The sequence below is a fragment of the Mus musculus genome, chromosome 6 (genome assembly GCF_000001635.26).
Source record: "Mus musculus strain C57BL/6J chromosome 6, GRCm38.p6 C57BL/6J".
NCBI lineage: Eukaryota > Metazoa > Chordata > Mammalia > Rodentia > Muridae > Mus > Mus musculus.
This window is the reverse complement of record NC_000072.6, coordinates 33,276,841-33,290,742: the sequence shown is the minus strand read 5'-3', so window position 1 is coordinate 33,290,742 and position 13,902 is coordinate 33,276,841. Positions and strand designations below refer to the sequence as shown.

At 38.3% G+C, this 13,902-nt stretch overlaps 1 protein-coding gene across 3 annotated transcripts in view; it reads right to left on the bottom strand.

The window, feature by feature from the left end:
• Positions 1 to 13,902, bottom strand: part of Exoc4 (exocyst complex component 4) — a 724,890-nt gene that overhangs the window by 683,237 nt on the left and 27,751 nt on the right. For all 3 annotated transcript variants that reach the window (XM_011241262.1, NM_009148.4, NM_001347089.2), the window contains exon 3: positions 13,362 to 13,556. In XM_011241262.1, the coding sequence (XP_011239564.1) occupies positions 13,362 to 13,556 (195 nt within the window). The remainder of the gene's footprint in view (positions 1 to 13,361; positions 13,557 to 13,902) is intronic.

Below are 13,902 nucleotides of genomic sequence, written 5' to 3'. Positions count from 1 at the left end.
AGAGACACCAAACTCCAGGCCTCCCTGTGGATCCACTCTCATTTAGATCTCTAAGCAAACATGAGATCAAGGATTTGCAAAATTTTAAATATTTATCAGACAGGAACTAAGAAACACAACTGAATGAAGCTTTAAAGGTAATAGGTTCAGGTATTACTACTTTCATGAGTCATAATGATCACATGTTGGCTATTTATTTAGCTTGTTTCAACTAGTGAAAACTATCACAAACAAAGAACAATCTTACAATCCCACAAAAAAAAATGTGCAAACAAAGCAAAAGTCGCATGACAAAGCAATTGTTTTCCTAAAAGGGTTACCAGAACCCAACCCAGTCTAGCAAGCACACAAAGGGCTATCTATCTATTATTCCTAAGTGCTCACTGGTGAGGACTGGACTACACAACCTGAGGAGACAGGTTCATCTACAACAGAAAAGGAGACATTTCTGGAAATATGAGTCCTTGCCAGGATTAACTACTTTTGATAAAATAAAAATTAAAAAGTTTCTCCCACAATTTAGTCATTTACTTTATATCAGACTCTAACAGAGTATAGAGGCTAAAATGGAGGGGTCCTCACTCATGGGGACTGAGAGAGAAAAAAAGGATTACAAAGAGTCAAGCATTGGCTGAAAGGACCCTAATATAGCTGTCTCTTGTGAGACTAGGCCGGGGCCTAGCAAAAACAGAAGTGGATGCTCACAGTCAGCTATTGGATGGAGCACAGGGCCCCCAATGGAGGAGCTAGAGAAAGTATCCAAGGAGCTAAAGAGATCTGCAACCCTGTAGGTGCAACAACATTATGAACTAACCAGTACCCCGGAGCTCTTGACTCTAGCTGCATATGTATCAAAAGATGGCCTAGTCAGCCATCACTGGAAAGAGAGGCCCATTGGACACGCAAACTTTATATGCCCCAGTACAGGGGAATGCCAGGGCCAAAAAATGGGAATGGGTAGGTAGGGAAGTGGGGGGGGGGGGGGTATGGGGGACTTTTGGGATAGCATTCTAAATGTAATTGAGGAAAATACGTAATAATAAAAATATTTTAAAAAAAGAGAGAGAGATGATGCAGCCTAAAAAAAAAAAAAACAAAAAAAAAAAAACAAAAAAACCAGCAATCTTCAGCAGAAGCGATATCGACTTTACACAAAAAAGATACTATTGCTTAGCTGCCGGTCCAGCTACTATTTACAGACTTGAGCGGATACTTCCCTGATAGTGATCCTTTTGGCCAAAGATAATAGTTTTGAAACAATTTTGAAAACCTTCCTAGTTTAACTTTGAAAAGGTCTAGTCTTTGCCTCCTTGAATGTACCCATGAGCTGTAATAGTACATGCAGCCAGGAATAAATATGCCCATTTGTTCCTGAATAAAAATATTTTGTGAAAAGACATCCTACCTGTTATTATTTTAGGCTGATAAACCTAACAGTTTGGGGAGCAGGACTGAAAGCTTTGCTCTATCTGGGATATCAGAGCACTACTGTAAAATGCTGTGTCCTTTACAGAACTCTGAAGAGTGTCCTCTTCCTAAAATCTGTACTAGGACCTTTCCTTAATGAATTCCCACTTTGCTAAATACATACACACACACACACACACACACACACACACTGCTACCCACAACTCTCTGTATTTAACTGCATCCAATGAATGAGACACAGTTTTACTACTAGGCTATAACACCGTAAGTAAGAGATATAAAGTATATAAAGTAAGTCCTGCTCACAAGAATCCCCATTGCGGATGTAAAGTCAGTGATGTCACTCACTTAACTTTCGTCTACAGCCTGACAGCTCAGTGGTTACAAGAGCTGGACTACCCAATGAAGAAAAGAGTTGGAGTATAGAAAGCAGAATAAAAGGAGTCCATTCAAGGCTCAGAGAAATAATGAGGTTTAGAGGAGGTTTAGGAATCTATAGGAAAAGCAATTTCTGATGCTACCATCCCTGGAGAAACCAGACTTTTTGGTTCTCTTTGGTTCTACACACCCAGTGTCTGGAAGCCTCAGGGCTATTGATAGTCAGCTACATAAGACAGACTTCCCAAGATAGATGTACCACAGAGCAAGGCCAAGTGCCTGGAGCAAGAACATCTTTTTCCCCAGAGTCCTCAGCCTGTGTGCTTATCGACAGTTATCAGGTCAGACAATCAAAACTGTCCATTCTTAAACCAGACTGATAACACAGCATTGATCTGACCTATTCAGGGCCCTGTCTCCCGCAGGAAGACCATCCCTACAATGCAGACTCAGCATGCTCACTCTCACCATTACAAACAGGATGCAGTCTAGCTCCACTCTCCTTTCATTATTGCCAGGGTTATTGCATGTTTTTATTTAATAAACCTTCATCAGCTCAAATGAAGGGTTGTTATTAGTTGAGCTAACAGCCAAATGATAATGCTCCAGAGAGATATCAGTGCTTGTTGGTGCATTAACGAAGAGAGAAGAAGGGCTGAGGTCAAGCACACCTCAAGTAAATGAGGTGATATTGGGTACTCAGGGCCTAATGCAATAGACTGCCTGAGAGATAATGGAATTTTCAGAATAAGGCAAATAACATGAGGTTATTGATAAGTGCATGATGGAAGGAGGGCCTGTAAGATAAAGTATCAGCAAATTAAAAAAAAAAAAATCTGTGAACTTCTTTAGACTTTCAAATCTATCTCAGAAAACAAAATTCCAAAAGACCAAATGCAGCTTCAGCAAAGATTTCACCTTATAAAACAGACTCTTATTAAGCTATTCTTGAACTTTCTTTTGACAATGCACTCTTAATTTTTCATTTCTTTTTTTATCCTCTCTACATTTGTATTCTACCACAAATAACTCATATTTTATTAAAGCTACAGTTTTTGGGTTTTGGTTTTTTTTTTTTTAAGGGTGGGGGGGGGGTGTCTTGAAGTAGAGCCAACTAGATTTAAGATAGTCCATCAGCCCAGACTTCAAAAAATGACATTAGCTGATAGATGAAATGTATGAATCTTTTCTTATGAGGTCTTTAAAGGTTAACTAGATGCCTATCTTGACTTTACAGATAAGGGGAGATATATAGATATATAAGACATACATCTATCTACATATAGATATATGTCTTATATATCTTAAACATGGCTTCTTTCATTTGTAATAATTTAGGAATATCAACACATAATAAAGTCTAGGAATGTGTTGTGCTATCTTGACAGTCACACTGGTATGTGAACTACTACATCACAAATGACTTAAATAAATTCCCTCTATCTAATTCATTGCAAATGTCTTTGTATCACAGATCTTACTGTGATAAATAGCTATATCCACAAAAACATAGATGCAGGTACACAATAGTTGAAAAATGTTCATTAACATAAAATTCTACAAGTAGAATTCCAATCCCAGAGTTCTGAAACATAAAACCCAATTAAGAGTCTTGTTTATTCTTTAAAAAAAAAAAAAAAAGTTTTACTTTCCCAACTAAATTAAGCTCCATCTAACACCAGATGACAAAGAAAAGGATGGTTGCTAAAAAGGGAGAGGGAAGCTCCGGTTTTCCCTTCAATTTTCAGTTCTCACAGAGCTCTCTGAAGAGGATTCAAACTGAGTTTCTCCACAAGCCGAAGAACTCTAAGAAAGACATTATCTTTTTACAAGTGTCCCAGTCACTACACTTACCCAGCATCTTGTTTGTTATTCTGTGACAAGAAAAAGTTTTAGAAAACTTTGCTGCGAGTTGGAGAATTGAGGTCTCAAAGGAGTATCCTGCACGCGCCTCTAAGGCCACTGGAAACGCTGAGCAGCCTCACCAGCGCCTGATGAGTATCCCACAAGGGAAAAGGGGCAGTTTGTATTTATAGCTAAGGGAATACAACTAATTAGGATCAGGATGAACGTCAGAGAAAACAGACTTTGGAACAACTTAACTCCATCCTGTCAAGCTAAGTAAAAACTACTAAGCATTCTTAGATCATAGTCAGGCTGAGACACTGACATCTATCAACACAGGTTACCGGCATTCAAACTGGCACAAAGATCTGGCTCACATTTGGCTGAAAAGCAACTAATCAAATATCTGTTCAAAGAAGCCTCTAGGTAGAACTGAAACCAGAATGTAATGGATAACAACAAATAACTAGGGCATTATTCTGGACGATTTTTCCTCTAAAATCAAGTGTGCAAACACTCGTGTAGTTTACCTGACTGAACAACGTGTGCCCTAGTGACACCGGCATCAGGCTAGAAACGCTGTTTGCTCTGTGTAAACAGGCTCAGGACTAGTATCCTTTTTACTTTGCACTTGGTAATGATGATGACAATGATGGTGTAACTCTTTAGACTGCTTTAAGTTTGACAAAGCATACCTTACCTGCAATATTTCACTCTTCTTCCCATACCCATTCAACAATATTTATCATTTTTATAGGTAATGACACTAAAAATCAGGGACAGAAAGTGATTCACCTCTCTAGGCTAAAAGCACTGGAGACTTACTGAGGCAGGACGAGAATCTGGAACATCTTTGAAGCCCTTTGCCCAGGTTTCCACATTTTCCAAAATTGTTTCCACTTTGTCATACTCTACACAGCCACCACTTGTCAACTAATACAGTTGTACCCCAATCTCAATCCACTAAAGCCCTGAAGAAAACCAGAGGAACAGCAAAGATTCAAGAGGCACATGAGCAAGATTAAAATCAAGTGTATAGCTGGTCCAAACTTGTTGAATCTTAGCCTAGACAGCTTAACTATTATACTAAAGTCTTTTAAACTACATAATCTACCTAAAATAATCAGAATAGAAGCCACCCAGGCACCAGCTATATCCAAGCTACAATAAAGGATGGCAAAAAACACCCACAAACATTTCTACATGAATGTATCACCACTCTAGACTTAACAGGTACAAATGCTGCCCAACCGGTCACACTTCGAGCTGGTGTTAAATAAAGGTAAGGACGATTAGTCTGCCTTCATTCCACAGCACAAGCTAAGCCCTATACCAAGAAATCCAAATGTGCCTATAAACTGGTTTGGGTTTTTTTGTTTTTTTGTTTTTTTGAGACTGTCAAAAATGACCAAAGCCAGCAGTCCACAACCAGAGACTTCAATTTCATCAGACTGGGTTGTGGCCTAGACTTTACAATTTTTGAAAGATCCTCAATGAACAATTTAGAAATCACTGCTCCAGATAAATTAAATAAAAATTGCTAAGCCGCATGAGGGGCTCACACGATGAAATGGAATTTCTATTGATTTTAAAGATAACAGAGGTAAATGAATAGCAGATTTGAAAGAAATAAAAGTGAAGGCATCTACAGAACTGTCTGATTTTTAAAAACCCTCCCTATCATAGCCAAATGCTGTTGTTCAAAAAGAGATCTGAACAACAGGAAAAATACATACTACAAAGTTCTGAGTTTTAATTCTGTAGGAAAAAAAGCTGCAATTACCACAAATCTATACATTAATTTGGGACACAAAAGCCAATTCAGTCAATAACTTTGTTTTAGCTTTTCCTAACTTATCAGACAGATGTTTGAGGATGAAGGCTTTCGAAAAAGGCTAAAAGCAGCCACAGGGGGATTACCCCAAAATCCCTACCCCCACTCTCCCTAGCATCCCTTTTTCTCTGCATGCCCCCGCCCCGTACTTATCACATGATGAACACTGTTTCCTCTCTCTCACCCTGCTGGCACATGAGCTCTTAAGACTACCTTCACAACCAGACCAACAACAGAAGTGATCAAAATTTGTATAACCACATGGGTTTTTTTTTTAATGGTCTAGGGCCTGGAGAGATGGTTCAGCAGTTAAGAGCAATGGTTGCTCTTCCAGAGGACACAGGTTCGATTCCCAGTACCTCCATGGCAGTTCACACCCTTCTGTACCTCCAGTTTTAGAGGATCTGTTGTCCTTTAATGGACTTCCTGAGGGCGTCAGGCATGTAAAAGGGGCAAAGTCATACATGTAGGCAAATACCAATACATATAAAATATGTACCAATTAAAAAATTGAATAACTATAAATATTTAAAGAACTTATAATGTGCAGTGTGGTTAATTTAAATCTTTCAATAAACATCAGAGCCTTCAGCAAAGATAAATGATTGGCCATACTGCTGCTAGGAGTCAAAGCGAAGATTCAAGTCTAGGTCTTACACAACTAAAACCCATACTGTTCTCAATATCAGCTTCAAAAAGTAATAGGAACTGAAAATATGACAATACGTTTATTATAGGATTCTAGAAAACTACTCAATTAAATAGCTGCCTTGCGGTCTTTATCCCAGATAGGGCCATATTTTCAAAGTATGAGTAAAATGCCTCCGTTACACAATGCTCAAAGAAAGGCATTCTGAGAGCCTCTGGGGAAAAGACAACTACATAAATATGTTATTATAATTATCATAATAATCCTCATCGGACTATATAGCTATGGATTCTTTTTATAAAGGCGTATAAATAAAGACAAAATGATTAAAAAGACATTTAAAATCTCTACAATCTCAGGCAGGCTTAGAAATGGAAATTTATTTTCGTCACAAGTCTTATGTGACTGTCAGCTAAAGTGCTTCTAAACGACTTCCACTGCCTTGGTTTCCACTGATTGAATGCAATTATGAATTGACTTCTACAGCTGATAAGTCAGAACTTGTGTAAGTGGTTTTCAAAGCATTCCCTACAATTTTCATATGATGCAGACTTCTACACACAAATTCTCCCTGGGGGGAAAAAAGTTCATAAAAATATTAACTCTCATGAAATACCTTCCTGGTTACTCACGCCACTGGGAAGAAGCTGCTATTCTTATATTAATAATTGTTTCCAGAATTAATCAGTCATTGTACATTAAAACCAGCAGCTGGAGTGTTTTGAGTGATAATGAAACCTGTAACAAGGCATCTTCAGCCGTCTTTTCAAGACAATAAGGGAATTAAAATTTCAATTTAAATGCAGAGGTTTGAAACACGCTTCACTGGCAAAATTACTTCAATTAATGTGAGTGGAATACAAAGCCCGACTGCAGAAATGTGATGCAGCAACCAGAAATTATGTCATTAGTGTGCTTGCACCAACCCAGCACAATGCTGCAAAGGTCTAATTTAAACCATACATATCACAAAGCTACAGGCAACAGTATTAATCAAGCCTCTGATTTCTGTGTGGCTTCTTGTTGGATCAATTTTAGCTTTTCATAAACCAACAGCAGCTGTTTACCTTAAAGAAGGAAACAAAAGGCTGGGCCTATTTGCAGACATTACCTGTCATGACAATTTAATTATTTTATGCAATATTCTGGTTATCATATCAAAAGAAGAAATAAAATTCCACCTAGAAGCCAAGCCTACAGCTACAAGACAGGTCAAATTTTGAATCAGGAGTAGCAGGAGATGGCAAGAGCCATGGGTCACCACTGATTTATTTACTCTGGGTTTATTAACCTACACTGTGGAGGGATCAAATTACTACATATCTATATCTGCACCTGCCTCAAAATGAAAATGCAAAATCTTCTGTCAAACAAATCCAAGGAAATCAGTGGGGCTTGAAAAACTGGATTGTCCTGTCTTTACTTTCCTCTGATGCATTTTAGTGAAGATTTCCATTTGGGCCCTGGAGATTCCTTAAGTAGATTTTTCTTGTAACAGCATATAGCCATGGAGAGAGGAAATGTGATTGTATTTTCAATATGAAGTCAGTAAAAGAGTAGTCGCAGACCTTATACTATATTCTTATATCCCCAAAACTGTCGAAGAGTATTTCCAACCTTTCAGGGACTGGAAAAATTGCTGTATGTTTGGATACACCAATTTCCTTAATCAAGCACAATTACCTCTTCTATAGAATGGTGATACCAGAAATGCATCTATCCCAGCTGTAAGAGTGAACAGAATTGATACATTTCCCATATTTACAATACCAGCACATAGTAGGTGTACAATATTAGCTCTGTTGAAATTGCTTTTGCTAATTTAAATATTATAAAACATTATAAATTAGAGTATTTTGTCAAAAAATAAATTCACCAAGCAGAAAAGAAAAGGTACAACTCCTGGAAAAAATATCTTTAAGAAATATCATTTCCTCTATGTATTAAAGTCTTTCATATACTTACCCACCTAATTAATGATTTGTGAACTCTGACTCTATCAGTGTCACTGTTGTGGGAACAGGTAATATATAAACCCCACAAATGGATGGACCTGGAGGGTATCATCCTGAGTGAAGTAACCCAATCACAAAGGAACTCGCACAATATGTACTCACTGATAAGTGGATAATAGCCCAGAAACTTAGGATACCCAAGATATAAGATACAACTTGCCAAACACATGAAATTCAAGAAGAACGAAGACCAAAGTGTAGACACTTTACCCTTTCTTAGAAATGGGAACAAAACACCCATAGAAGGAGTTACAGAAACAAAATTTGGAGCTATGACGAAAGGATGGACCATCTAGTGACTGCCATATGCAGGGATCCATCCCATAATCAGCTTCCAAATGCTGACACCATTGCATACACTAGGAAGATTTCGCTGAAAGGACCCAGTTATAGCTCTCTCTTGTGAGACTATGCCGGGGCCTAGCAAACACAGAAGTGGATGATCACAGTCAGCTATTGGATGGGTCACACGGCCCCTAATGGAGGAGCTAGAGAAATTACCCAAGGAGCTATAGGGAACTGCAACCCTATAGGTGGAACAACAATATGAACTAACCAGTACCCGGGAGCTCTTGTCTTTAGCTGCATATGTATCAAAAGATGGCCTAGTCGGCCATCACTGAAAAGAGAGGCCCATTGGACTTGCAAACTTTATATGCCCCAGTACAGGGGAACGCCAGGGCCAAAAAGGGGGAGTGGGTGGGTAGGGGATGGGGGGGTGGGTATGGGGGACCTTTGGGATAGTATTGAAAATGTAAATGAGGAAAATACCTAATAAAAAATAAAAATAAAAAAATAAACCTCACAACCAATGATCTACCACATAAATAAAAGCAATTATGTGATAATGAAATTCATGTAGCTTATGAAAGCATAAGGAAAAACAGTAGTATCTGAGATATTCAGAAAGTTGAGTAAATTTAAGCCAAGTCCAAGCAGATGGGATTGGTAATTACTCCTGGAAAATATATAGTCAATTAATAAAGAAAACCAAGCCAGTAAAATGGCTCAACAGATAAAAGACATTTGTTGCACAATCTGACAACCTCCATTCCATCCCTTGTTCATGTGGCAAAGGCAGAGAAATGGTCCATAAAGGCTATCTTCTGACCCTCAAAAATAGACAGAGACCTTTGTGGGAAAGTCCAGCTCATCAGGGTACAGAGAACAAGTGCTGTCTGTGTGGAGCTCAGTCCCACCTGATCCATCTACAACACAACCTCTGCACCTAAGGCTCAGGGACTAGAGTGTAAGGAAACAGGAAATTACTGTGAGAGTGCATCTCCTAGAAATATCAAAGAAGCTACACCAACATGGCTGCCTAACCCTGAACAAGGACACCACCAACACACATGCTAACACAAGGGGGAAATCTCATGGGGCCCTCAAACCTAGGTAACCCTAGAAAAAGAACCACAGCACCTAAGGAATTTGGGGAGCAGGAGAAATAATCCTCTCCAGGGAAAAGCCCCCAGTTTGGTCATCCAGTACCAGGTGGTCAGCTGTGGAATCATAGACATACAAGTAACATTATAAAGATTGAGCGGATTGTACTGCCATATTTAGGAATATATATACATACATATATTAGGAATATATATACATGGGAAGAGTTGAAAGGAGAAAAGAGAAGGGGCAAAACTGATATAATTATAATTTCAAAAAACAATATTCTTAAATGATAAATATTAAATAGAGAAATTAGTGTATCTTTATACACAACAAATAGCTAGACATTATTAAAAAGTTATTATTTTCAAGCCCTCAGAACATAGGTTTATACTAGATGTAATGGAATATATGTAAAACTATAAGGAATATATTTCTAAGCATTATCAAAGGCATAATTGAATAAGCAAGCATCACATCCACTAATATAAAGACAATATTGCTAATACACAAACTGCCATAAAGCCAAGGAAATTCTTTTCATCTTTTTGTGTAATTTGATAAACTGATACTAAACTTACCATGGAAGAAGAGAGGGTTAAGAAGAGTATAAGTAATTTTGAACACAATGACAGACTTTTTACAAAAAGGCATAGACAAGACCAATTGAACAAGATAAAAACCTGGAGATACATACATATGCAAAAATTTGGCATGTGACATATAGCATTATAAATAAGAAAAAAAGAGTCAATAAACACATGGAGCAAAAATATAATTAGATCCCTGGCTCACAGCATAAATAAAAATGGACTTTTGATGGGTTAAAGAAAAAAATAGAAAATTCTCTTAAAGGCAATAGGATTATCATTTTTACTTTAAATTATATTCCTTAAATAAAGTTGAAGTACTTTTTGCATTAAAATTTTCATAGTAGAAGATATCATGAACAAAGTAAAAAGATAAACACCAATTCAAAAACAATATTTATAACCCACATAGCAGACAAAAGATTAGTATCCAGAATACAAAAACAGCTATAAATGGGGGGAAAATAACAATGTGTATTACACACTGGCCGTGTCTGAGAGGGGATGGTTCCGCTCCTCTAACACGAAACTTTTAGTTAGAATGGATAATCGCTATAACGAACTGCTTCAAAAAGGTCTTAGAGTTTTATTAGTAAAAGAGAAGATAAATAATTTATTACCTTCTATAAAACTGGACAGATGAAGTCTATGGCTTATCCTCCTTGCCCTCTCCCACCAAAACACAACCAGCCAACTCTATCCTCACACATAGTTAAAACCAATTGTCCTGGTTTGCTTTCTGTTGCCATGGCAAACACCACAACTAAAAGCAACTTGGGAAGAAAAGGGTTCATTTTAGCTCACTGACTACAATCTTTTATCAAGGGAGGCCAAGGCAAGAACTACAGGCAGAAGCTTGAAGCAGAAACCAGTGGAGGAAGGCTACTCACTGGCTTGCTCCCTATGACTTGGGCAGCTACCTACCTTTCATACACACCCCAGATTCACCTTTCTAAGGAAGTTAGGGCCCACAGTGGGACAGGCCCACCTACATCAAAAAACAATTAAGACTATGCCACACAGGCACAAATGCAGGCCAACCTGATCTAGGCTATTCTTCAATTGAGGTTCTCTCTTACAAATAACTCCATGTTTGTGTCAAGTTGACAGCTGAAGCTAACTATGACACCAGTCTAGAGGAGAACAATAAAGACATACAGAAACAACACAGAAGTAGCTTTCCAAAAGTATGCCTCTGTCCTGTTAACAGACTGTTTACATGAGTCCAGTTTATTTTAGCCCCATCAAATGCTACAGTTGCAACTTGAATGTTGTCCAAAGAGCCATGTGTTGAGGATGCAATCCCTCTGTGGCACTATTAAGAGGTGGTGGAACCTTGAAGAGGTAGTGCCCTGTGGAACTTAGACCAATGGATACATGACTTTAAAGGACCACAGGCTCTTCCTGATTCTCTTTTTGCTTCCTGGTCAACATGAAGTGAGTAACCTCCTCTGCCACATGTACACAACTCAGTTTAATGGCTTGTCCAAGCAACCCTGAACTCTTAAAACTATAAATAAACATGGTCCTTCTCGTGAGCTGATTTATCTCAGGTGTTTGTTACACCAAGGAAAAATACTGTAGTTTAATTTCTATAACTTACAACAAAGAATTTGATGAAGTTATTTAATTAAATCCTGAACAAAAATTAGTCAACAAAAGGGCAATACTCATTTTTGAAAAGCCTTAAAATAAATAAATTAGCACAAAAGTAATAGGGTCATAAAATAACAATCTGAAATCCTAAAATGAACATAATTAACCTAAATAAATCCTAACAACCCATTTTAGTACATGCCATTTAATTAAAGGCAGACACAGACCAAAACAGTGATTCAGTAAATCAAACTATATACGTGCCCAACAAACATATAAAACTTATCTATTCTATTTGCTAAATCTTGGTTATTTAGCAAAATTATTCATAAATCAACTAAAATAATTTCCCAGTCATTATGAGCTAAAATGTTACTCTGATAAGATGCTGGAAACAAGCTGGACCTGGCTGTGCAGGGCTGTGGCCTGACTGATCACAAGGCTGAGGCAAGAAGACCACAAACCCAAGGCCCACCAGGCTCCAGAATAAGTATGAGAGCACCCTTGACAAGTGCATAAGATCCTGTCTCAAAGGATTAGAATATAAAAAGTCTGAAGATACAGCTTAGTGATAGAGAGCAGAGTGCTTATCAATCATGTACAAGGCCCCACATTAAATGGCCAATAACAAAAGCCAACAACACATACACACACAAACCCTAATTCTTTTACTACCTCAAGGCCACTCCTTCTACTGTAAAAAATAATTATTCAGTTGACTTATGGGATAAAACACCAGGGCACTTCTCACACTTTGGTTACCAAATTCATTAAAACTCCTTATAGCAAACCTCCAGCAAGATTCTTCATTGTAGGGAAATGAATTATTTCATCAGTATCTCTACCAAGTCCCTCAGTGTTTTCACCAATATAATTTGAAAACAAAACAAAACAAAACAAAAAAAAAAAAAAGATAAAGAACTTGCCCCATTGTGGATAATAGAACAATTCAAACCCAACACAGCTGCTGCTGAAAGCATTTATAGACTTCTACCCAGCTGAAAGTGGATATGGATATGTGTAAATGGGCCAAAAAATAGCACAGCCCTCCAGAAAAGCTGCCAGCCCTGGGAAGTCAGGACCAAGAGGGAGCAAAGTCTGGCTTGACTTTCACCACAAATTGCATCCTCTAGTAACTTTCATTAATTCAAAAGGTATCAGAACTCCATGGACTGCGGAAGTACAGTTTAGGTCACAGAGCACTGCTGCTCTAAGATTAGTACTACAGAAGTCATTTTCTTTCTTATCAGGTGAAAAGAACAAAGCAAAGCTATAATCCAAAACTGGCATCCTAACCTTTGCCAACACATAACTTTACAAATCTTCATATCTGTGTCACATAGACTTCATCCTCTAAAATGAGATCCGTGATCTTCCTCTGAAGCTAAAATAAATCTCTCGTTACCATTTCAACATGATTTCAGTACCGATTTCTTTCCACTACGTTTCTTGCCTTGGTTCAGAGGGCAGAAAATATATAAATAATAACCATCTAACATTTCAAACACTATTGGAAGAGAACAAGCTAGGGTTCCCTGCAAGCTTGCCAATTGCAAGGGCCATTTATACCATGTTAGGTACAGAAGGAAGAGCACTTTCACGCCGTGCAGGGCGAGCCTCTGCACAGGCTGCCTTACCAGCATGTCGGTGGCGCTGAGGTAGTGCTTGCTGGCCATGCACTGTTCCAGCTTTTGAGGCACTTGCTTGATGTTCTCAATCTCATCCAGTAGGTTCAGGACGTGCTTATGCTCGATTCCTTCAATCCACAGCTTACGAAGCTCATCCCGTTTGCAATGCAGCAGCATCTTGCAGGAAAGCAGATTCTCTTTGACCTACAATAACACATATTTGATCTTCAGGTGGTTCAAAGTCTTGCCTAACCAGGCAAGCTCCTAATTTCCTCCCACTTATTCCCCTTGGTTGGTCCCCTTGCAAAAGTCTAGTCCTGATTTTAGTACTGAGTCACTTGTGTGCTTCACTGCCTCTCTATATTTCTAATTTTTCTCCCGTAAAAATGAGAAAACTACTCCCAGCTTACCTTTGAGTGAATCTAGAAATAATTCAATGGCTACCAGGCACTCTGAAAATCTGGAGCATCATAGAAATGTGAACGATCAGTGTAAGAGGCCAGTGCTGACTTCCCTTCCCCAGTTTCCCTTGCAGCTGAAGGCCGCTAGG